Below are 22,379 nucleotides of genomic sequence, written 5' to 3' on the forward strand. Positions count from 1 at the left end.
GTCGGCAACTGCACCGCCCACAACCGCAAGGCTCTCCAGAGGGTGGTGTGGTCTGCACAAAGCATCACCGGGTGCAAACTACCTGCTCTCCAGGACACCTACAACACCTGATGTCACAGGAAGGCCAAAAAGATAATCAAGGACAATAACCACCCAAGCCACTACCTGTTCACGTTGCTTCCATCCAGAAGGCGAGGTCAGTACAGGTGCATCAAAGCTGGGACAGAGAGATTGAAAAACAGCTTCTTTCTCAAGGCCATCAGATTGTTAAACAGCCACCACCAGCACAGAGAGGCCGCTGCCTACCTACAGACTTGATATCATTGGCCACTTTAATAAATGGAACACTAGTCACTTTAATAATGCCTCTTTAAGAATGTTTACATATCTCACATGACTCATCTCATGTATATATACTGTATACTGTATCCTTCACTATCTATTCTTTACTATCTATTGCATCTCAGCCACTCTGTCACTGCTCATCCATATATTTTATACTTATATATTCTTATCCCATCCCTTTACTAGATTGTGTGTATTAGGTTTTGCTGTGGAAAATGTTAGATATTAGGTTTTGTTGTGAAATTGTTAGATATTACCTGTTAGATACTGCTGCACTGTCTGATCTAGAAGCATAAGCATTTCAATACACTCACAATAACATCAACTAACCATCTGTATGTGACCAATAAAAATTGATTTGATTTGATTTGACATTGTTAGTGTACCAAGGTTAACAACTAGACTTGAACTGCCTTGTGATTCACCCACTATAAATCACTTACTACTATCCTCTCATACAGTACCATAACTGTACACTTTGATGGTGGTACTAAATTATGGTTGTGTTGTGTTGTTTTACAGGCCTGCAGGTTATCCTGCCAGACTACCTGAGGGACAGTTTTGTCCAGGCTGCTCTAAGCTACATTGCCTGTAATGGGGAGGGGGGCTTCGTCTGTAAGGACAATGACTGCTGGTGCAAGTGTGACACCAAGTTCCCAGAATGCAACTGTCCCTACATGGACATCCAAGCCATGGAGGACAGTCTACAGAGGATCACTGAGACCTGGGGGACACTCTACAAGGAGTTTGAGGATTCAGGTGAGGACAAATTGGCTCTAGAACTTTTTTCATGTATTTTTATATCTCTAGTAGACAAACAAATAGAACAAATCCTTGGTTTTGTATTGAACTTTCAGATCTCATTATAATGAGAAATCAGGCTTGGGCCAAGGCTAGAAAACAGACTTGGTAGCAGATTGGCAGTGTTTCAGGCAATTGAGAAATATATGTACTTCCTCAATAAAGAAAGCTAAATCAAGCTACTTTTTTAAGTTCTATCTCAGACTCTGCTGGTGATCCATCAAAATGTTGGAAAACAGTTCATGCACTGAAGCGTGGAAATTCCTGTCCTTCCCTGCCTAAGCAAGTTGTGTCAGACTCTGGCATCATTACTGAGAAAAAATTGATATGTGATGCTTTTAATCAGCATTTTATCTCAGCAGGCTTTTTATTTGAAATAAATTGTGATTTAATTTAGCCTGGTCAGTCATTCTACTGCTTTTCCCTCCACCAGCGTCTAGTTGGCTCAATGGAAGATCAGTGAATCTTTGTTTTCATTTCAGCAATGTTCCACTTTTTAACGCCTTACTTAAAAAAAATCAATTGGACTGGTTTGCTTTATCGTTCCCTGCTGCAGCTTTCTGCTCCCCTGATTGCAGAGTCATTGTCACATATTTTTAATCTGACGATTATCTCAGGGTTTAGAAGGCGGCCCATGTGCTCGATCTCCACAAAGGTTGTTACACCTCCAATAATTATATTCTCAGAAATATTTTCTGAAAGGTTTCCTTGATATTACGAAAGGCGTCCCACAGGGATTGATTTTAGGTCATGTACATTTTTCTGTCTATATAAAAATGTTGGTCTATCTGTAAAAAAAATGCAGATGACACGGTTTTGTATGCTATTGCCCCCACGGTTGACCGGGCTCTTTCGGAGCATCAATCTACCTTCATTGCTTTGCAGAAAGCCTTTGTTGAACTGAAATGGGTACTTAATGCAGGTCAATCCAAGTATACGTGATTCTCCAAATCACATAAAAATGTATCTGATGCTTTATGCATGGTGGTGCCCTCCTGTCCTCGTGTCCCTGCTTATAAATATCTGGGTATCAGGATTGATAAAAAGCTATCTTTCAAAAAGCTTGATAATGAATTACATTAAACAAAAAACAAACTCAACATGCAACAATTTCAAAGATTTTACTGAGTTACAGTTCATATAAAGGAATCAGTCAATTGAAATGAATAAATTAGGCCCTAATCTATCGATTTCACATGACTGTGTCACATCTCGTGACACACACAGCGTGACACATCTCGTTTGCATAGAGTTGATCGGGCTGTTGATTGTGGCCTATGGAATGTTGTCCCACTCCTCTTCAATGGCTGTGTGAAGTTGCTGGATATTGGCGGGAACTGGAACACGCTGTCGTACACGTCGATCCAGAGCATCCAAAACATGCTCAATGAGTGACATGTCTGGTCATGCAGGTCATGGAAGAACTGGGACATTTTCAGCTTCCAGGAATTGTATACAGATACTTGCAACATGGGGCCATGCATTATCATGCTGAAACATGAGGTGATGGAGGCAGATGAATGGCACGACAATGGGCCTCAGGATAACATCACAGTATCTCTGTGCATTCAAATTACCATTGATAAAATGAAATTGTGTTGGTTGTCCATAGCTTATGCCTGGCCATACTATAACCCTACCGCCACCATGGGGTTCTCTGTTGAAATCAGCAAACTGCTCACCCACAGGACACGCCATACTAGAGGTCGACCGATTAATCGGAAGGGCCGATTAATTAGGGCCGATTTCAAGTTTTCATAACAATCAGTAATCTGTATCTTTGGACACCGATTATGACCGATTACATTGCACTCCACGAGGAGACTGGGTGGCAGGCTGACTACCTGTTATGCGAGTGCAGCAAGGACCAAGGTAAGGTGCTAGCTAGCATTAAACTTATCTTAGAAAAAACCATCTTAACATAATCACTAGTTAACTACACATGGTTGATGATATTACTAGTTTATCTACCTTGTCCTGCCTTGCATATAATCAATGTGGTGCCTGTTAATTTATCATTGAATCACAGCCTACTTTGCCAGACGGGTGATTTAACAAGCGCATTCGCGAACAAAGCGCTGTCGTTGCACCAATGTGTTCCATAACCATAAACATCAATACCTTTCTTAAAATCAATACACAAGTATATATTTTTAAACCTGCATATTTACTTAATATTGCCTGCTAACATGAATTTCTTTTAACTAGGGGAATTGTGTCACTTCTCTTGCGTTCTGTGCAAGCAGAGTCAGGGTATATGCAGCAGTTTGGGCCGCCTGCCTCATTGTGAACTGTGTGAAGACCATTTCTTCCTAACAAAGACCGTAATTAATTTGCCAGAATTGTACATAGATTATGACATAACATGGATGGTTGTGCAATGTAACAGCGATATTTAGACTTAGGGATGCCACCAGTAAGATAAAATACGGAACGGTTCCGTATTTCACTGAAAGAATAAACTTTTTTTTCTCCAAAATGATAGTTTCCGGATTTGACCATATTAATGACCTAAGGCTCGTATTTCTGTGTGTTATTATATTATAATTAAGTCTATGAATTGATCGAGCAGTCTGACTGTGCGGTGGTAGGCAGCAGCAGGCTCGTAAGCATTCATTCAAACAGCACTTTCCTGCATTTTCCAGCAGCTCTTCGCTGTGCTTCAAGCATTGTGCTGTTTATGACTTCAAACCTATCAACTCCCGAGATTAGGCTGGCAATACTAAAGTACCTATTAGAACATCCAATAGTCAAAGGTATATGAAATACAAATGGTATAGACAGAAATAGTCCTATAATAACAACAACCTAAAACTTCTTACCTGGGAATATTGAAGACTCATGTTAAAAGGAACAACCAGCTTTCATATGTTCTGAGCAAGGAACTTAGCAAATTAGCTTTTTAACATGGCACATATTGCACGTTTACTTTCTTCTCCAACACTTTGTTTTTGCATTATTTAAACCAAATTGAACATGTTTCATTATTTATTTGAGACTAAATTGATTTTATTTATGTATTATATTAAGTTAAAATCAGTGTTAATTCAGTATTGTTGTAATTGTAATTATTACAAATATATATATAAAAATCTGTTGATTAATCGGTATCGGCTTTTTTGGTCCTCCAATAATTGGTATCGGTATCGGCGTCGAAAAAAATCATAATCGGTCGACCTCTACGCCATACACCAGGATTTCCCAAACTCGGTCCTCGGGACTCCAAGGGGTGCATGTTTTGGTTTTTGCCCTAGATGATTCAAATAATCAACTAATCATCAATCTTTGATAATATGAATCAGCTGTGTAGTGTTAGGGTAAAAACAAAAATGTGCACTATTTGGGGTCCCGAGGACCGAGTTTGGGAGTTCCTGCCATACACACTGTCTGTCATCTGTTCGGTACAGTTTAAACTGGGATTCATTCGTGAAGAGCACACTTATCCAGCGTGCCAGTGGCCATCATACGTGAGCATTTGCACACTGCAGTCAGGTCAAGATCCTGGTGAGGACAAAGATCACTCTGAGACGGTTTCTGACAGTTTGTGCAAAAATTCCTCATTATGCGAACCCACAGTTTCATCAGTTGTCCAGGTGGCTGGTCTCAGATGAACCCGGGCTGGCGTGGTCCTGGGCTGGCGTGGTTACATGTGGTCTGATGTTGTGAGGCCAGTTGGACATATAGCCAAATTCTCTAAAATGACATTGGAGGCAGTGTAGGTAGAGTAATGAACATTCAATTCTCTGGCAACAGTTCTGAGATATTTTATTTCAGCTCATAAAACATGGGACAAACACTATACATTTTGTGTTTATATTTCAGTATAGTTAAGAAATTAACATTTCATTTCTAGCAATGCCTTTCATTAAATAGCAGAAAATAAATAATTCAGACGCCATTCATACAAGTTATAGACTATGGCAATATTGTCCATATGAATGCAGCTGCCACTGTATTGAAGGCATTGGACACCGTTTATCAGATCGCACTCCAGTACACACTGCATTCTGTATCAGAAAGTAGGCTGGCCTTCCTTGAAGTCTCATAGATCGATGCATTGCGCTCTTGTTTATAAAGCATTCCTGCATAAACTTCTGCCATACCTTACTACATTGTTAACTTACAGACATACAAGATACCAAATCAAATCAAATCAAATTTTATTTGTCACATACACATGGTTAACAGATGTTAATGCGAGTGTAGGGAAATGCTTGTGCTTCTAGTTCCGACAATGCAGTAATAACCAACGAGTAATCTAACCTAACAATTTCACAACAGCAACCTTATACACACAAGTGTAAAGGGATGAAGAATATGTACATAAAGATATATGAATGAGTGATTGTACAGAATGGCAAAGGCAAGATGCAGTAGATGGTATCGAGTACAGTATATACATATGAGATGAGTAATGTAGGGTATGTAAACATTATATTAAGTGGCATTGTTAAAGTGGCTTGTGATACATGTATTACATAAAGATGGCAGATGCAGTAGGTGGTATAGAGTACAGCATATACATATGAGATGAGTAATGTAGGGTATGTAAACATCATATTAAGTGGCATTGTTTAAAGTGGCTAGTGATACATTTTTTACATGTATGGCAGCAGCCACTCAATGTTAATGGTGGCTGTTTAACAGTCTGATGGCCTTGAGATAGAAGCTGTTTTTCAGTCTCTCGGCCCCTGCTTTGATGCACCTGTACTGACCTCGCCTTCTGGATGATAGCGGGGTGAAAAGGCAGTGGCTCGGGAGGTTGTTGTCCTTGATCTTTATGGCCTTCCTGTGACATCGGGTGGTGTAGGTGTCCTGGAGGGCAGGTAGATTGCCCCCGGTGATGCGTTGTGCAGACCTCACTACCCTCTGGAGAGCCTTATGATTGTGGGTGGAGCAGCTGCCGTACCAGGCGGTGATACAGCTCGACAGGATGCTCTCGATTGTGCATCTGTAAAAGTTTGTGAGTGCTTTTGGTGCCAAGCCGAATTTTTAAGAGGCACTGCTGCGCCTTCTTCACCACACTACTGTCCCGTCGATGTGGATAGGGGGCTGCTCCCTCTGCTGTTTCCTAAAGTCCACGATCATCTCCTTTGTTTTGTTGATGTTGAGTGTGAGGTTATTTTCCTGACACCACACTCCAAGGGCCCTCACCTCCTCCTTGTAGGCCGTCTCGTCGTTGTTGGTAATCACGCCTACCACTGAAGTGTTGTCTGCAAACTTGATGATCGAGTTGGGGGCGTGCATGGCCACGCAGTCGCGGGTGAACTGGGAGTACAGGAGAGGGCTCAGAACGCACCCTTTTGGGGCCCCAGTGTTGAGGATCGGCGGGTTGGAGATGCTGTTACCTACCCTCACCACCTGGGGGCGGCCCGTCAGGAAGTCCAGTACCCAGTTGCACAGGGCGGGGTCGAGACCCAGGGTCTCAAGCTTGATGACGAGTTTGGAGGGTACTATGGTGCTAAATGCTGAGCTGTAGTCGATGAACAGCATTCTCACATAGGTATTCCTCTTGTCCAGATTTGTTAGGGCCATGTGCAGTGTGGTTGCGATTGCGTGGTCTGTGGACCTATTTGGGCAGTAAGCAAATTGGAGTTGGTCTAGGGTGTCAGTTAGGGTGGAGGTGATATGGTCCTTGACTAGTCTCTCAAAGCACTTCATGATGACGGATGTGAGTGCTACGGGGCGGTAGTCGTTTAGCTCAGTTATCTTAGCTTTCTTGGGAACAGGAATAATGGTTGCCCTCTTGAAGCATGTGGAAACAGCAGACTGGGATAACGATTGATTGAATATGTCCGTAAACACACCAGCCAGCTGGTCTGCGCATGCTCTGAGGACTCGGCTGGGGATGCCGTCTGGGCCTGCAGCCTTGCGAGGGTTAACACGTTTAAATGTTTTACTCACGTCGGCTGCAGTGAAGGAGAGTCCGCAGGTTTTGGTAGCGGGCCGTGTCAGTGGCACTGTATTGTCCTCAAAGCGAGCAAAGAAGTTGTTTAGTCTGTCTGGGAGCAAGACATCCTGGTCCGCGACTGGGCTGGTTTTCTTTTTGTAATCCGTGATTGACTGTAGACCCTGCCACAAAGCTCGTGTCTGAGCCATTGAATTGCAACTCTACTTTGTCTCTATAATGACGCTTAGCTTGTTTGATTGCCTTGCGGAGGGAATAGCTATACTGTTTGTATTCGGTCATGTTTCCGGTCACTTTGCCCTGGTTAAAAGCAGTGGTTCACGCTTTCAGTTTCGTGCGAATGCTGCCATCAATCCACGGTTTCTGGAAAATGTTATTTGTCACATGTGCAAAAATACAACAGGTGTAGACCTTTCCTTGAAATGCTAACTTACAAGCCCTTAACCAACAATGCAGTTTTATGAAAATAGAGTTAAGAAAATATTTACTGAATAAACTAAAGTAAAAAATAAATACAAATAAAATGCAACACTGAGTCAATGTAAGTGGTTATAGGTTAGTCGGAGTAATTTGTACATGTAGGTAGGGGTAAGTGACTATGCTGTGCGGTAGCAGAGAGAACAGTCTATGACTTCGGTCCCTGGAGTCTTCGACCATTTTTTGGACCTTCCTCTGACACCGCTTAGAAACTCTAGAGATCCCTTTGATCTGTTTTTAGTTTATTTATTTTTTTGGCACCTTACTTGTGGAATAGTCTCCAAGGGTCTCTCAAATAAGTCGTTTTGCTTTTCGTGTATTGTTGTGAAAATGTATGTGTATAGTGTATATTGATGTGTATTAATATGTACAGTACCAATCAAAAGTTTGAACACTCATTCAAGGGTTTTTCTTAATTTTTACTATTTTCTACATTGTAGAATAATCGTGAAGACACCAATAATAAGAAGAGACTTGCTTGGGCCAAGAAACATGAGCAATGGACATTAGACCAGTGGAAATCTGTCCTTTGGTCTGATGAGTACAATTTTTTTTTTTTGGTCCAACTGCCGTGACTTTGCCAGATGCTGAATAGGTGAACGGATTATCTCTGCATGTGTGGTTCCCACCATGAAGCATGGAAGAGGTGGTGTGGGTTTGCTTTGCTAGGGACACTCTCTGTGATTTATTTAGAATTCAAGGCACTCTTATCCAGTATTGCTACCACAGAATTCTGCAGCGATACGTCATCCCATCTGGTTTGCGCTTAGTGGGAATGTCATTTGTTTTTCAACAGGACAATGACCCAACACACCTCCAGGCTGTGTAAGGGCTATTTGACCAAGAATTAGAGTGATGGAGTGCTGTATCAGATGACCTGGCCTTCACAATCACCCGACCTCAACCGAATTGAGATGGTTTGGGATGAGTTGGACAGCAGAGTGGAGGAAAAGCAGCCAACAAGTGCTCAGCGTATGTGGGAATGACTTCAAAACTATTGAAAAAGCATTCCATGTGAAGCTGGTTGAGAGAATGCCAAGAGTGTGCAAAGCTCTCATCAAGGCAAAGGGTGGCTGCTTTGAGGATGGCTCAACACAGTACATGTCAGCTACTACAGTGACTAAAATGATTGCAACTAAAATGATTGTTTCAGAGTGGGTGGAAAGGAATAAGTTAGTCCTAAATATTGCTAAAACTAAAAGCACTGTATCTGTAACTGTCATGGTCAAAACACATTGATACAACAGTAGCTAAGATGGGGAGAAGTATGTCCATGATAAGGCGCTGCTCTACCTTCTTGACAGCCTTGTCAACAAGGCAGGTCCTACAGGCCCTAGTTTTGTCGCATCTTGACTACTGTTCAGTTGTGTGGTCAGGTGCCACAAAAAAGGACTTTGCAATTGGTTCAGAACAGGGCAGCACGGCTGGCCCTTGGATATACACAGAGAGATAATATTAATAATATGCATGTCAATCTTTCCTGGCTCAAAGTGGAGGAGAGATTGATTTCATCACTGCTTGTATTTATGAGAGGTTTTGACATGTTGAATGCACCGAGCTGTCTGTTTGAACCACTGGTGCACAGCTCAGACACCCATGCATTCCCCACAAGACATGCCACAAGTGGCCTCCTCACAGTCCCCAAGTCCAGAACAGACTATGGAAGGTGAACAGTACTAAACAGAGCCATGACTACATGGAACTCTATTTCACATCAAGTAACTAATGCAAGCAGTACAATTAGATTAAAACAACAGATTAAAAAAACACCTTATGGAACAGCGTGGACTGTGAAGCAACACAAACATAGGCACAGACACATGCATACACACACACACACGATAGCATATGCACTATACACACACGTACACATGGATTTTGTACTGTATATACAGTATGTGGTAGTTGGGGCCTGAGGGCACACAGTCTGTAACTGTATTGTAATGTTTTTTTAAATTGTATAAACTGCCTTAATTTTGCTGGACCCCAGAAAGAGTAGCTGCTGCCTTGGCAATGCTGATGAGGATCCATAATAAATACAAATACAAATACTTTGAAGAACCTCAAATATAAACTATATATTTTGATTTGTTTAACCCTTTTTTGGTTACTACATGATTCCATATGTGTTATTTCATAGTTGTAATATCTTTACAACTATTCTACAATGTAGAATATAGTCAAATAAACTTTTATTTAATGGAATGAGTAGGTGTGTTCCTAACTTTTGACTGGTACTGTATATAGGGCTGATCTGTGAAAGAGACTGCTCGTCACAGCCTCACTCCCTGTCAAAATAAAGTTGAAATAAAAAATGAATACAAAATTGTTTTAGATCCTATTATATATTAAGATGCTCAAACTATTACACGTTTACTTTGATATATGAAGTGTCCTGTGACATGCAATATCTACAGGTGTCTTCAGCTAGCTTAGCTGTAAACTTACTCGTTGTGCATGCAGTTGATAATTTATAAATTAATGTGTACAATCTTTGAAAAGTTTCTGTAGGGGACTATGTGAGCTGAATAAAAGTGTTTTATCATGTCACACCCTTAAAGGTGGAGGGCCTTTCCTGTGTACCCAAGACATATTTATATATACAGTTGAAACAGTGTAAACCATAATGACTCACAGTGAAACCTGGGGGACTTGGCACACGATCTGTGTACAGCAAATCACAACCTGACAGGATTGGATTACAAAATCAACATCTCCTTGCACCGGTAGTTTACAATATGTCTCGAGCAGATTAATCATACATAAAAAACATTTATTACAAGTCCAGTGTTTCACATTGGCATAGTAACATCTTATGAATGAGGGCACTTAGTATAATCTGGGGGTATTATTGCCTCTCTATGTCACTCTGCAGTGGCCATGGTTGCTGAGGTTAAATCAGAATGGATGGGCATTTTTTTATCTTCTATTTTTTGGTGTGTGAAATATCTGTGCAATTACTTTCAAAGTTTATGTTTTAATAGCAGGGAGGAGAGGAGAGTGCAGGGCAGGGCAGTGCCAGGAATAAAGAGTTTTTCAGGTGTGGTCGTAAACGTGTCCTTCGGTAAAGGATATCAAAGAGGTGTCAACGTTCTGCTCTATCAGCGGAATGGGATGCCAGCAGGAAGAAAGTAACCACGGAAACATAGAACATGGCAGTTCTGGAACCAATTACATTGTTCTCCTTTAGCCTTGAGGAATGTGGCGACATGCCTGAAGTGATCGTATGCACTTTCTTTTCCAGCATAGGACCAAACAGAATGTGCAGGGAAAATCCCAGTTATACCTTTTGTAAGCAGATTTGTTTCATTGTTTTACTTTAAATCATTGGGTCCTGTTCATTTCTTTACTTTAAATAATTTCCAGGGGTTAAGAAAGTTCTACCTCTACAGATGTCCCCTGGCCATATTCATGGCATGTTCATTTAAAAACAATCACCTTTAGAAAAAGTTGCCTCTTCTTTTCATTTTCACTCTCTTTCTGACAGATGAGTTCAAGACCTTCCTTATGAGGCTCCCGCAGAACTTCTTCCTGAACGTGTCGACTATACAGCACCTTTGGTCGTTGGATGGCGTGTTCCAGTGGCGCTATGAGCAGCTGGAGAACAGCATGAGTGTGCTCTTCAGACGAGCCCAGAGAGTGGTGTTCAAGCTCTTCAGCCTCAGCAAGAGGTGCCAGAGGCAGCCTCACATCCGCCTACCCAGAGAATGGTAAGAGTCCCGTTCTGCTCCTACAATACAGCTCTTTCCACTGAGCCCCAATTACACTTTAATCACTCATCCAGGAAGCTGATAGCGATCCTCTCTACCTCTCCCTGTGTGAGTGGGAGAAACAGGGAGCCAGCCAAGCAATGTTTATCTACTTTATTACTGCTGCTCTGAAGAAAACTGGAAGTAGTATACTTTTTTTTGTGAAGAGAAATCTCCGTAGACTGTGGAGAGATGGAGAGAGAAAGTGGAATGTTTGTCTGTTTGCCTGGGAGTGAAGCGGAACACTTGAAAGGCTAACACTTGAAAGGCTCCCCTACGTCCCGTTCGTTCGCAGCACTTCACACAGACGATGTATGATTGATTTCACTTCCTGGGGCCAGTTCCACTGCTAACAATCAAATCAAATCAAATCATTGAATTAAATATAATTTGTCAGATGATTCATAAACAACAAGTACAGACTAAGAGTGAAATGCTTACTTTTCCAGCAATGCAGAGTTAAAGATAAACAAAAAATATATAAAATTAAAATAGAAATAGCAACAAGAGGAATAAATACACAGTGAATAACAAGTAACAATGACGAGTAAAAATAGCATATAGATATATATAGGTTGTACAAAATAAAATGGCTATACACAGGGAGTACAAAAATATCATGGCTATATACATAGTTGAAACTAACATGGATATACAATGCATTCGGGAAGTATTTAGACCCCTTCACTCTTTCCACATTTTGTTATGTTACAGCCTTAATCTAAAATATATTTTTTGGTTTAAACTCATCAATCTACACGCAATACCCCATAATGAGAAAGCGAAGACAGGTTTTTAGACATTTTTGCTAATTTATTACAAATAACAAACAGAAAAACCTTATTTACATAAGTATTCAGACCCTTTGCTCTGAGACTCGAAAATGAGCACAGGTGCAACCTGTTTCATTGATCATCCTTGAGATGTTTGTACAACTTGATTGTAATCCACCTGTAGTAAATTCAATTGATCGGACATGATTTGGAAAGGCACACACCTCTCTATATAAGATTGCACAGTTGACAGTGCATGTTAGAATAAAAACCAAGCCAAGCTCCGAGATAGGATTGTGTCAAGGCAAAGATATGGCGAAGGGTACCAGTACATTTCTGCAGTATTGAAGGTCCCCAAGAACACAGTGACCTCCATCATTCTTCAATGGTGCAGAACCCCCAACACTCTTCCTAGAGCTGAAGAAGACCAAACTTAGCAATTGGAGGAGAAGAGCACCGGTCAAGGAGGTGACCAAGAACCCGATGGTCATTCTAACAGAGCTCCAGAGTTCCTCTGTGGAGATTAAATAACCTTCCAGAAGGACAACCATCTCTGTAGCACTCCAGCAATCAGGCCTTTATGGTAGAGTGGCCAGACAGAAACCACTCCTCAGTCAAAGGCACATGACAGCCCGCTTGGAGTTTGCCAGACGGCACCTAAAGGACTCTCAAACCATGAGAAACAAGATTCTCTGGTCTGAAGAAACCAAGACTGAACCTTTTGGCTTGAATGCCAAGCATGAAGTCTGGAGGAAACCCTGCCCCATCCCTACGGCAGCATCATTCTTTGGGGATGTTTTTCGACGGTAGGGACTGGGAAACTAGTCAGGATCGAGGGAAAGATGAACAAAGTACAGATGGATCCAGATGGAAAACCTGCTCCAGAGCGCTCATACTGTGGCGACGGTTCACCTTCCAACAGGACAACGACCCTAAGCCCACAGCCAAGATAATGCAGGAGTAGCTTCGGGACAAGTCTTTGAATGTCCTTGAGTGGCCCAGCCAGAGTCCGGACTTGAACCCGGTCTAACATCTCTGGAGAGTTTTGAAAATAGCCGGGCAGCGACACTCCCCATCCATCCTGACAGAGCGTGAGAGGATCTGCAGAGAAGAATGGGAGAAACGCCCCAAATACAGGTGTGCTAAGCTTGTAGTGTCTTACCCAAGAAGACTCAAGGCTGTAATTGCTGCCAAAGGTGCTTCAACAAAGTACTGAGTAAAGGCTCTGAATACTTATATAAATGTCATATTTCAGTTTCTCTTTTTATGAATTTGCAAACATTTCTAAAAACCTGCTTTTTCATTATGGGGTATTATGTGTAGATTGATGAGGAGGGAAAAATGAATCCAAAAGATCAAGGGGTCTGAGTACATTCAGAATGCACTGGATACAGGGACTATCAGTACCGAGTCAATATGCAGGGGTACGAGGTAATTGAGGTAGCTTATTGTATAGACAGTTGAAGTCGGAAGTTTACATACACCTTAGCCAAATACATTTAAACTCAGGTATTCACAATTCCTGACATTTAATCCAAGTAAAAATTCCATGTCTTAGGTCAGTTAGGATCACAACTTTATTTTTAGAATGTGAAATGTCAGAATAATAGTCGAGAGAATGATTTATTTCAGCCTTTATTTATTTCATCACATTCCCAGTGGGTCAGAAATTTACATACACTCAATTAGTATTTGGTTGCATTGCATTTAAATTGTTTAACTTGGGTCAAACTTTTCAGGTAGCCTTCCACAAGCTTCCCACAATAAGTTTGGTGAATTTTGTCCCATTCCTCCTGACAGAGCTGGTGTAACTGATTCAGGTTTGACGGCCTCCTTGCTCGCACACGCTTTTTCAGTTCTGCCCACAAATGTTCTATGGGATTGAGGTCAGAGCTTTGTGATGGCCACTCCAATACCTTAACTTTGTTGTCCTTAAGCCTTTTTGCCACAATTTTGGAAGTATGCTTGGGGTCATTGTCCATTTGGAAGACCCATTTGCGACCAAGCTTTAACTTCCTGACTGATGTCTTGAGATGTTGCTTCAATATATCCAGTTATTTTTCCTGCCTCATGATGCCATATATTTTGTGAAGTGCACCAGTCCCTCCTGTAGCAAAGCACCCCCACAACATGATGCTACCACTCCCATGCTTTGTGGTTGGGATGGTGTTCTTCGGCTTGCAAGCCTCCGCCTTTTCCCTCCAAACATAACGATGGTCATTATAGCCAAACAGTTTTATTTCTCCAACAAGTACGATCTTTGTCCCTATATATAGTTGCCAAACCGTAGTCTGGCTTTTTTATGGTGGTTTTGCAGCAGTGGCTTCTTACTTACTGAGTGGCCTTTTAGGTTGTATCGGTATAGCACTCGTTTTACTGTGGATATAGATACGTTTGTACCTGTTTCCTCCAGCATCTTCAGAAGCTTCTTTGCTGTTGTCCTGGGATTGATTTTGCATTTTTCTCACCAAAGTACATTCATCTCTAGGAGACAGAACGCGTCTCATTCCTGAGCGGCATGACGGCTGCGTGGTCCCATGGTGTTTACTCTTGCGTACTGTTGTTTGTACAGATGAGCGTTGTACCTTCACGCGTTTGGAAATTGCTCCCTAGGATGAACCAGACTTGTGAAGATCTACAATTTCTTTTCTGAGATCTTGGCTGATTTCTATTGATTTTCCCATGATGTTAAGCAAGGAGGCACTGAGTTTGAAGGCAGGCCTTGAAAATACATCCACGGGTACACCTCCAATTGACTCTAATGATGTCAATTAGCCTATCAGAAGCTTCTAAAGCCGGGACATCATTTTCTGAAATGTTTCATGCTGTTTAAAGGCACAGTCAACTTAGTGTATGTAGACTTCTGACCCACTGGAATTGTGATACAGTGAATGATCAGTGAAATAATCTGTCTGTAAACAATTGTTGGAAAAATTACTTGTGTCATGCACAAAGTAGATGTTCTAACTGACTTGCCAAAACTATAGTTTGTTAACAAGAAAGTTGTGGAGTGGTTGAAAAACAAGTTTTAATAACTCCAACCTAAGTGTATGTAAACTTCCGACTTCAGCTGTAGGTAGGGATAAAGTGACTAGGCAACAGGATAGATAACATGCTGAGCTGTAGCAGCAGGGTGAAAGTGTGTGTGTGTGTGAGTGTTTGTATTGTGTTGGGGTGTAAATGTAAGTATGTGTCAGTGTATGAGTAGAGTCCAGTGTGTGTGCAGAGAGTCAGTGCAAGATCATTTGTAAAAATTATCTGGGTAGCCATTTGATTAGCTATTTAGCAGCCTTGTTTAGCAGTCTTATGGCTTGGGGGTAGAAGCTGTTCATGGTCCTGTTGGTTCCAGACTTGATGCACTGCACTTGGTGCACTTGCCATCCAGTAGCCGAGAGTACAGTCTTTGACAATTTTTTAGGCCTTCCTCTGACACTCTCTGGATAGAGGTCCTGAATGGCAGAGATTATGACCACAGTGATGTACTGGGCTGTATCCATCACCCTCTGTTGCCTTGCTGTCGAGAGCCTTGTAGTTGTCATACCAAGCTGTAATGCAGCCGTTCAAGATGCTCTCAATGGTGCAGCTGTATAACTTTTTGAGGATCTGAGGGTCCATGCCAAATCTTTTCAGCCTCCTGAGTGGGAAGAGATGCTGTCGTTCCCTCTTCACAACTGAGTGTCTGTGTGTGGACCATGTTAATTACTTAGTGATGTGGACACAGAGGAACTTGAAACTCTTGACCCGCTTCACTGCAGCCCCCTCAATGTGTATGGGGGCATGCTCCCCCCTACGTTTTATGTAGGCCACAATTAGCTCCTTTGTTTTTCTGACGTTGAGTAAAAGGTTGTTGTCCTGACACCACACTGCCAGGTCTCTGACCTCCTCTCTATAGGCTGCCTCATCGTTGTTGTGTCAGTTCCTACCACCGTTGCGTCATCAGCAAAGTTGATGAAGGTGTTGGAGTCATGCGCGGCCTCGCAGACGTTGGTGAACTTGGAATACAGGAGAGGACTAAGCACACACCGTGTTGATGGTCAGCGTGGCGGATGTGTTGTTGCCTACCCTCACCGCCTCTGGGCGGCCTGTCAGGTAGTTCAGGATCCAGTTGCAGAGGGAAGTGTTCAGTCCCATGGTCTGCTGTTGTCAATAAACAGCATTCTTACATATTGATTCCCTTTGTCCAGGTTTGTAAGGGCAGTGTGGAGTACAATAGCGATTGCATCATCTGTGGATGTGTTGGGGTGGTATGCGAATTGGAGTGGAGCAAGAGTGTCTGGGATGATGGTGTTGATGTGAGCCATTACCAACCCTTCAAAGCATTTCATGGCTAAAGATGTGGGTGTGATAGTCATTTAGGCAGGTTACCTTGACGTTCTTGGGCATGATGACTATGGTGGTCTGCTTGAAACAGGTTGGTTTTACGGACTGGTTCAGGGATTGGTTGAACATTTCAGTAAAGAAACTTGCCAGCTGGTCAGCACATGCTCGGCGTATGCGTCTTGGTAATCCGTCTGGCCCTGTTAACCTGTTTAAAGGTCTTTCATCAGCTACGGAGAGCGTGATCACACAGTCATCTGGAACAGCTGGTGCTGTCATGCACGTTTCAATGTTGCTTGCCTCGATGCGAGCATAGAAGGCATTTATCTTGTCTGGTAGACTCGCGCAGCTGGTCAGCTCACGGCTTGGTTTCCCTTTGTTAACTGTGATAGTTTACATGTCCTGACACGCTTTTGAGTGTCAAAGCCGGCGTAGTAAGATTCGATCTTAGGAAGTGTTCGAAATGTACACAATTGTTTCCCGGAAGATAATGGGGTGCTGTCATTCAGGTGAGGGTTTAGTATTTTTTTTATTCGGTCCAGGGGATGGTCATGTAATTTGTAATCTGTTAACAAACCTAACGCAATGGTAAATCTAAGCGCTGGCGGTAGCGCTGTAGGTTCGGGGGGGTGTCAGAAATATTTGATCTGTGGCACAAACTGACTTTTGATGAATAAACCAGTTGTGGGTGTGTCAAGGCTTTGCCCCTCACTGGCCAATCAGAATGTCCTCCATGGCTAAATATGTGGTTTCTTCAAGTTGTGTATTTATGGTATTTTATGTAATAGAGTTTGTTACACAACTTATAGAAACGAAATAACAAAATGTAGACTAATCCCATCTTTGCTAAAATGTTAACTTGAACCTGTTTGCAGCCGTCATTGTTCTAAGTAATTGCATGGCTTCAATGGGTAAATATATACATAGCATGTGCTCTTATATGTGTACGCGGACAAGGCCTACTGAGGAGTACTGGAGGTAAGCCTGCTACTGATATATATATATATATATATATATATATATATATATATACATGAAGGAAATGGCTGACACAATCTATGGATAGTAGGCAATAATTGTGTCTGTCAAACAGGTAGGCCTACCTCTTATTCCTTGAATAGGAAGAAATAGGCTCCAACAGAAAGACCTCTTGTTGTTAGTAGCCTAAAGTCAAATTAAAATGAAGACCGTTTAAATGAATTAGGACTGCTCAAATTAACCATTTGAGTGTGGTCTTAGTTGTAAATAGACAGCTACGAATAATATAGATTAAAACTCTTGGTAAATAGTATAGTCTGCAGCTTATCATGAGGTATTCTAACTCAGGTGAGCAAAACCTGGAGACTTCCTTAACATTAGACATTGGGCACCAGCTGTTGACCCAAAGACACACCAACCTCCCTTCGTCTTACCTGAGTCTGTTGTCCGGTCTTGACGATGCATAGAAAAATCAGCACGATGTATATCCATGTCCACGTTCAGCCTCGACTCTGAGAAACATAGGATATTACAGTTTTTCAGGTCCCGTTGATGGGATAGTCTCAAATGTAGCTCATCCTGTTTGTTCTCCAGTGATTGCACATTCGCCAATAGAACAGAGGGTAATGGCAGTCTATTTTGCCACTGCTTCCTCTTTCGAGTCCCGGGGAGTAGGGCCTGGTCCGGAGTGAGCAGGATGTCCAGAGCTGCCAACTCCTTGAAGTAGAAATGTTTGTACAATTCGAGGTTGGTGATCTCTGGTCATAGGAAATATGGTGGAGACATTATGCACAAATACAGTTGAGATCAGTGTAAAAACAAAACACAAAAAAGAGCAGAATTGCTCAGGTAAGACTGCTGCTATCCAGGCTATATCACATCCGGCCTTGATTGGGAGTCCCATAGGGCGGCGCACAATTGGCTCAGCGTCGTCCGGGTTTGGCCGGAGTAGGCCGTCATTGTAAATAAGAATGTGTTCTTAATAACTGACTTGCCTAGTTAAATAAAGGTTCAATAAAAATTCATTAATAAAAAATAATAATCCACTGCAGTGCCATCTTCTTACACATTATGAAGGAATCATTTGGAGAGAGAAGTTGATTAATAGAGCAAATAATAATTTGACTTCTGAGTCGGTTAAAACTACACTTTGTGTTCTAACTTTCACCATTAGTCCTATTAATTTGGCTCTCTAAATGCCTCTTTCACAATATTGTTCTCTTTTTTTCAAAGATGTGTATTTTCGCAGAGTGCATTAATAATGGTATATGTTTTATTTCGTTTTTTACTCACAGAAGCATATTTTCCCATTAAAATAATACCTGTTTTGATTAGATTTTTTTACGAAGTACACTAGAAAAGTATGTGGACACCCCTTCAAATGAGTGGATTTGGCTATTTCAGCCACACCTGTCGCTGACAGGTGTATAAAATCGAACACACAGCCATGCAATCTACAAAGACAAATATTGGCAGTAGAATGGCCTTACTGTAGAGCTCAGTTACATTCAACGTGGCACCTTCATAGGATGCCACCTTTCCGACAAGTCAGTTTGTCAAACTTCTGCCCTGCTAGAGCTGCCCCGGTCAACTGTATTGTGGTGTTATTGTGAAGTGGAAAAGTTTAGGAGCAACAGTGGCTGTGGCGCGAAGTGGTAGGCTGCAAAAGCTCACAGAACGGGACCTCTGAGTGCTGAAGCGCGTGGGGAGTAAAAATCATCTGTCCTCGGTTGCAACACTCAGTCCAAAACTGCCTCTGGAAGCAACGTCAGCACAAGAACTGTTTGTCCGGAGCTTCATGAAATGGGTTTCCATGGACGAGCAGCCACACACAAGCCTATCACCATGCGCAATGCAAAGCGTGGGCTGGTGTGGTGTAAAGCTCGTCACCATTGGACTCTAGAGCAGTGGAAATGCGAGTGATGAATCACGCTTCACCATGTGGCATTCAGATGGACAAATCTGTTGTTGGCGGAAGCCAGTAGAACGCTCCCTACCCCAATGCATAGTGCCAATTGTAAAGTTGGTTGGAGGAGGAATAATGGTCTGAGGCTGTTTTTCCATGGTTTGGGCTAGGCCCCTTAGTTCCAGTGAATGGAAATCGTAACTCTACAGCACACAATGACATTCTAGATTCTGCGATTCTGCGCTTTCAACTTTGTGGCAATTTGGGGAAGGCCCTTTCCTGTTTCAACATGACAATGCACAAAGCGAGGTCCATGCAGAAATGGTTTGTCGAGACCGGTGTGGAAGAACTTGACTGGCCTGCACAGAGCCCTGACTTCAACTCCATTGAACACCTTTGGGATGAATTGGAAAGCCCGCTGCGAGCCAGGCATAATCACCCAACATCAGTGCCCGACATCACTAATGCTCTTGTGGCTGAACGGAAGCAAGTCCCCACAGCTGTGTTCCAACATCTAGTAGAAACTGTTCCCAGAAGAGTGGAGGCTGTTATAGCAGCAAATGGGGGACCAACTTCATATTAATACCCATGATTTTGGAATGAGATGTTTGACGAACAGATGTTCACATACTTTTGGTCATGTAGTGTATAATTGTGCAAAAAAGTTTCTAAATAAACCAATTAAATTCACATCCATTTTAATTCCCAAATGTTTTGTTTTATGTTGTCTGTCTCTCTATCTACGTCCCAGGCCCCAATCCTACTGGCTGATACACTTCCAGTCTCTCCTCTACTGTTCTGAGAACAACCAGCTGGGTTCCTTCTCTGAGGAGCTCCACAGCTGTACCTGCAGCTACGAGCACAGCCCTTGCCAGCTGCCCCCACCATGTGCCATCGGAGAGGGTCCCGCCTGCGCAGCGTGTGCCCCAGACAACCACACACGATGTGGGAGCTGCAACCCTGGCTACGCGCTAACCCAGGGGGCCTGCAGACCCATGGTGGCTGACTCAACAGAGAACTACCTGGGCTTTGAGACAGACCTACAGGACCTGGAGCTGAGATACCTCCTGCAGAGGGCCGACCGTAGGCTGGAGGTAAATACATGGCTATTTGATTTTGTGAACGATTTTGTGGATAAGTTGTAGAGATATTTTAAATGTAATAAAGTCGAGTAGGATCTTGAAAAAGTAGATGGACTATTGTCTTAACAACTTAAACAACTGTATCTGTCCTTCCAGGTCCACGCCATCTTCATCAGCAATGACATGCGTCTGAACAGCTGGTTTGACCCATCCTGGAGGAAGAGGATGCTGCTGACGCTGAAAAGCAACAAGTACAAGTCCAACCTGGTCCACATGCTGCTGGGCGTGTCTCTCCAGATCTGCCTGACCAAGAACAGCACACTGGAGCCCGTCCTCACCCTCTACATCAACCCCTTCGGAGGCAGCCACTCTGAGAGCTGGTACATTCCAGTCAGTGAGAACAGCTTCCCAGACTGGACGGCCACCAAACTGGATCTACCCCTGGAGTGCTTCAACTGGACCCTGACATTGGGCAACAAGTGGAAGACCTTCTTTGAGACCATCCACATCTACCTGCGGAGCCGGATAAAGATGCAGGGCGCTGGAGGTCCGGCGGGGGCTGTGAACGACAGCCTCTACTATGAGCCATTAGAAATGGTCGACCCTTCACGGAACCTGGGCTACATGAAGATCAACAGCATCCAAGTATTTGGCTACAGCATGCACTTTGACCCGGAAGCAATCCATGACCTGATCCTGCAGCTGGACTACCCATACACGCAGGGGTCCCAGGACACGGCTCTGCTGCAGCTGCTGGAGATCAGGGACCGGGTCAACAGACTGTCCCCCCCAGGTCAGCAGAGACTAGACCTGTTCGCATGTCTGCTCAGACACCGGCTCAAACTGACAGCCAGTGAGGTGGTCCGCATACACGCCTCCTTGCAGGCCTTTAGCAACCGCCTGCCAAACTCTCTGGATTACGAGACCACCAAGCTGTGTAGTTAACAGCTACTATGGAATGACTGGGAGACGTTAAAGCTCAACGGCTACAAGGGGAACTATTGGACGGCTAAATGGTATACTGCTACAGTAGTTTGACTTTCAATGGTTTGTTGATTCTCTGGATTACAAGACCTTAAATGTATGTACTTAACCGTTACAGAGACACAATAAGGACATGTGAATTGTGTCTTTTGGCTTTCAGTTGGGTTGTGACTCAATGACTTGTAAATGGTTGAGAGATGCTGGAAGCTGGTGCTTTTTTGTCCACAGAAGACATACAAAAACTCTGACACCATAAACAAAAACAGATCTAGAAAATCAGATATGTAACTCTCTCCACATCCACTTCACCATCTTGTTTAAATACAACCCTGCTCATTTATACAGTGTATACTGAAGCCAACTGGAGGGACCTTTTAAGATACATGGTACAGTCTGTTTGTTTGTAACTCTTTTCTATGTTATTTTGCTTCAGTGACAGTGCACTTCCCATAACGACCAGAATACAGTGGTATCAGTCAGATTGTAGATAACTTGTTATTAAAACATGGATTAACAACTGTGGAGAATATTTGTCAAACTTACTTATAGCCGAGTAACAGCTGTTGTTACATCTCATTGTCAGACACATTTATCGCAGCAATTAAAACCACTTAGGATCTGAGTGAATGAAATTAAACATGATAGCAGAGTTTGATCAAATAATCATGAACCTCTATTTCATTAATTTATGCGGTTAGCTTATGGATGGTGACCAAGCTTCTCCAACCTAATTAAGTAGACTTTGTAACAGGAACAATTGAATCAATATATTGTTGTACAGTGAATGTGCACACACACGGACACATACACCAAAAATGCAGATATCAGTGAACAAAGCTGAGATTATTGTAAAACTGGTTCCTTTAGGGTTGTGGCTTAAAAACCCACACAGTACTTTTTTTCTCCATTATCTGCAACAGGTTGAATTGGAGCAGACCAGTAGACACCCTTAGCTGCCCTCTAAGACCAGGAGTGATGGCCATACAGTGCACTGGGTCACAGATCCATAACTGCAGTATTCATGTCAGGTCTATAAGGTGCCAGATCTCATTTACTAAC

The 22,379-nt window shown here is 42.6% G+C and overlaps 1 protein-coding gene across 1 annotated transcript in view; it reads left to right on the forward strand.

Annotated features, from left to right (window-relative positions):
* LOC109901601 (BMP/retinoic acid-inducible neural-specific protein 3) overlaps positions 1-21,842 on the forward strand; it is a 35,123-nt gene extending 13,281 nt beyond the window's left edge. Inside the window, exons 5-8 of the mRNA XM_020497605.2 lie at positions 868-1,104; positions 11,019-11,241; positions 20,006-20,348; positions 20,493-21,842. Of these exons, the coding sequence (XP_020353194.2) occupies positions 868-1,104; positions 11,019-11,241; positions 20,006-20,348; positions 20,493-21,281 (1,592 nt within the window). The 3' untranslated portion in view covers positions 21,282-21,842. The remainder of the gene's footprint in view (positions 1-867; positions 1,105-11,018; positions 11,242-20,005; positions 20,349-20,492) is intronic.
* Positions 21,843-22,379: the final 537 nt, after the last annotated feature.

This window comes from Oncorhynchus kisutch, linkage group LG13 (assembly GCF_002021735.2).
Source record: "Oncorhynchus kisutch isolate 150728-3 linkage group LG13, Okis_V2, whole genome shotgun sequence".
Classification (NCBI taxonomy): domain Eukaryota; kingdom Metazoa; phylum Chordata; class Actinopteri; order Salmoniformes; family Salmonidae; genus Oncorhynchus; species Oncorhynchus kisutch.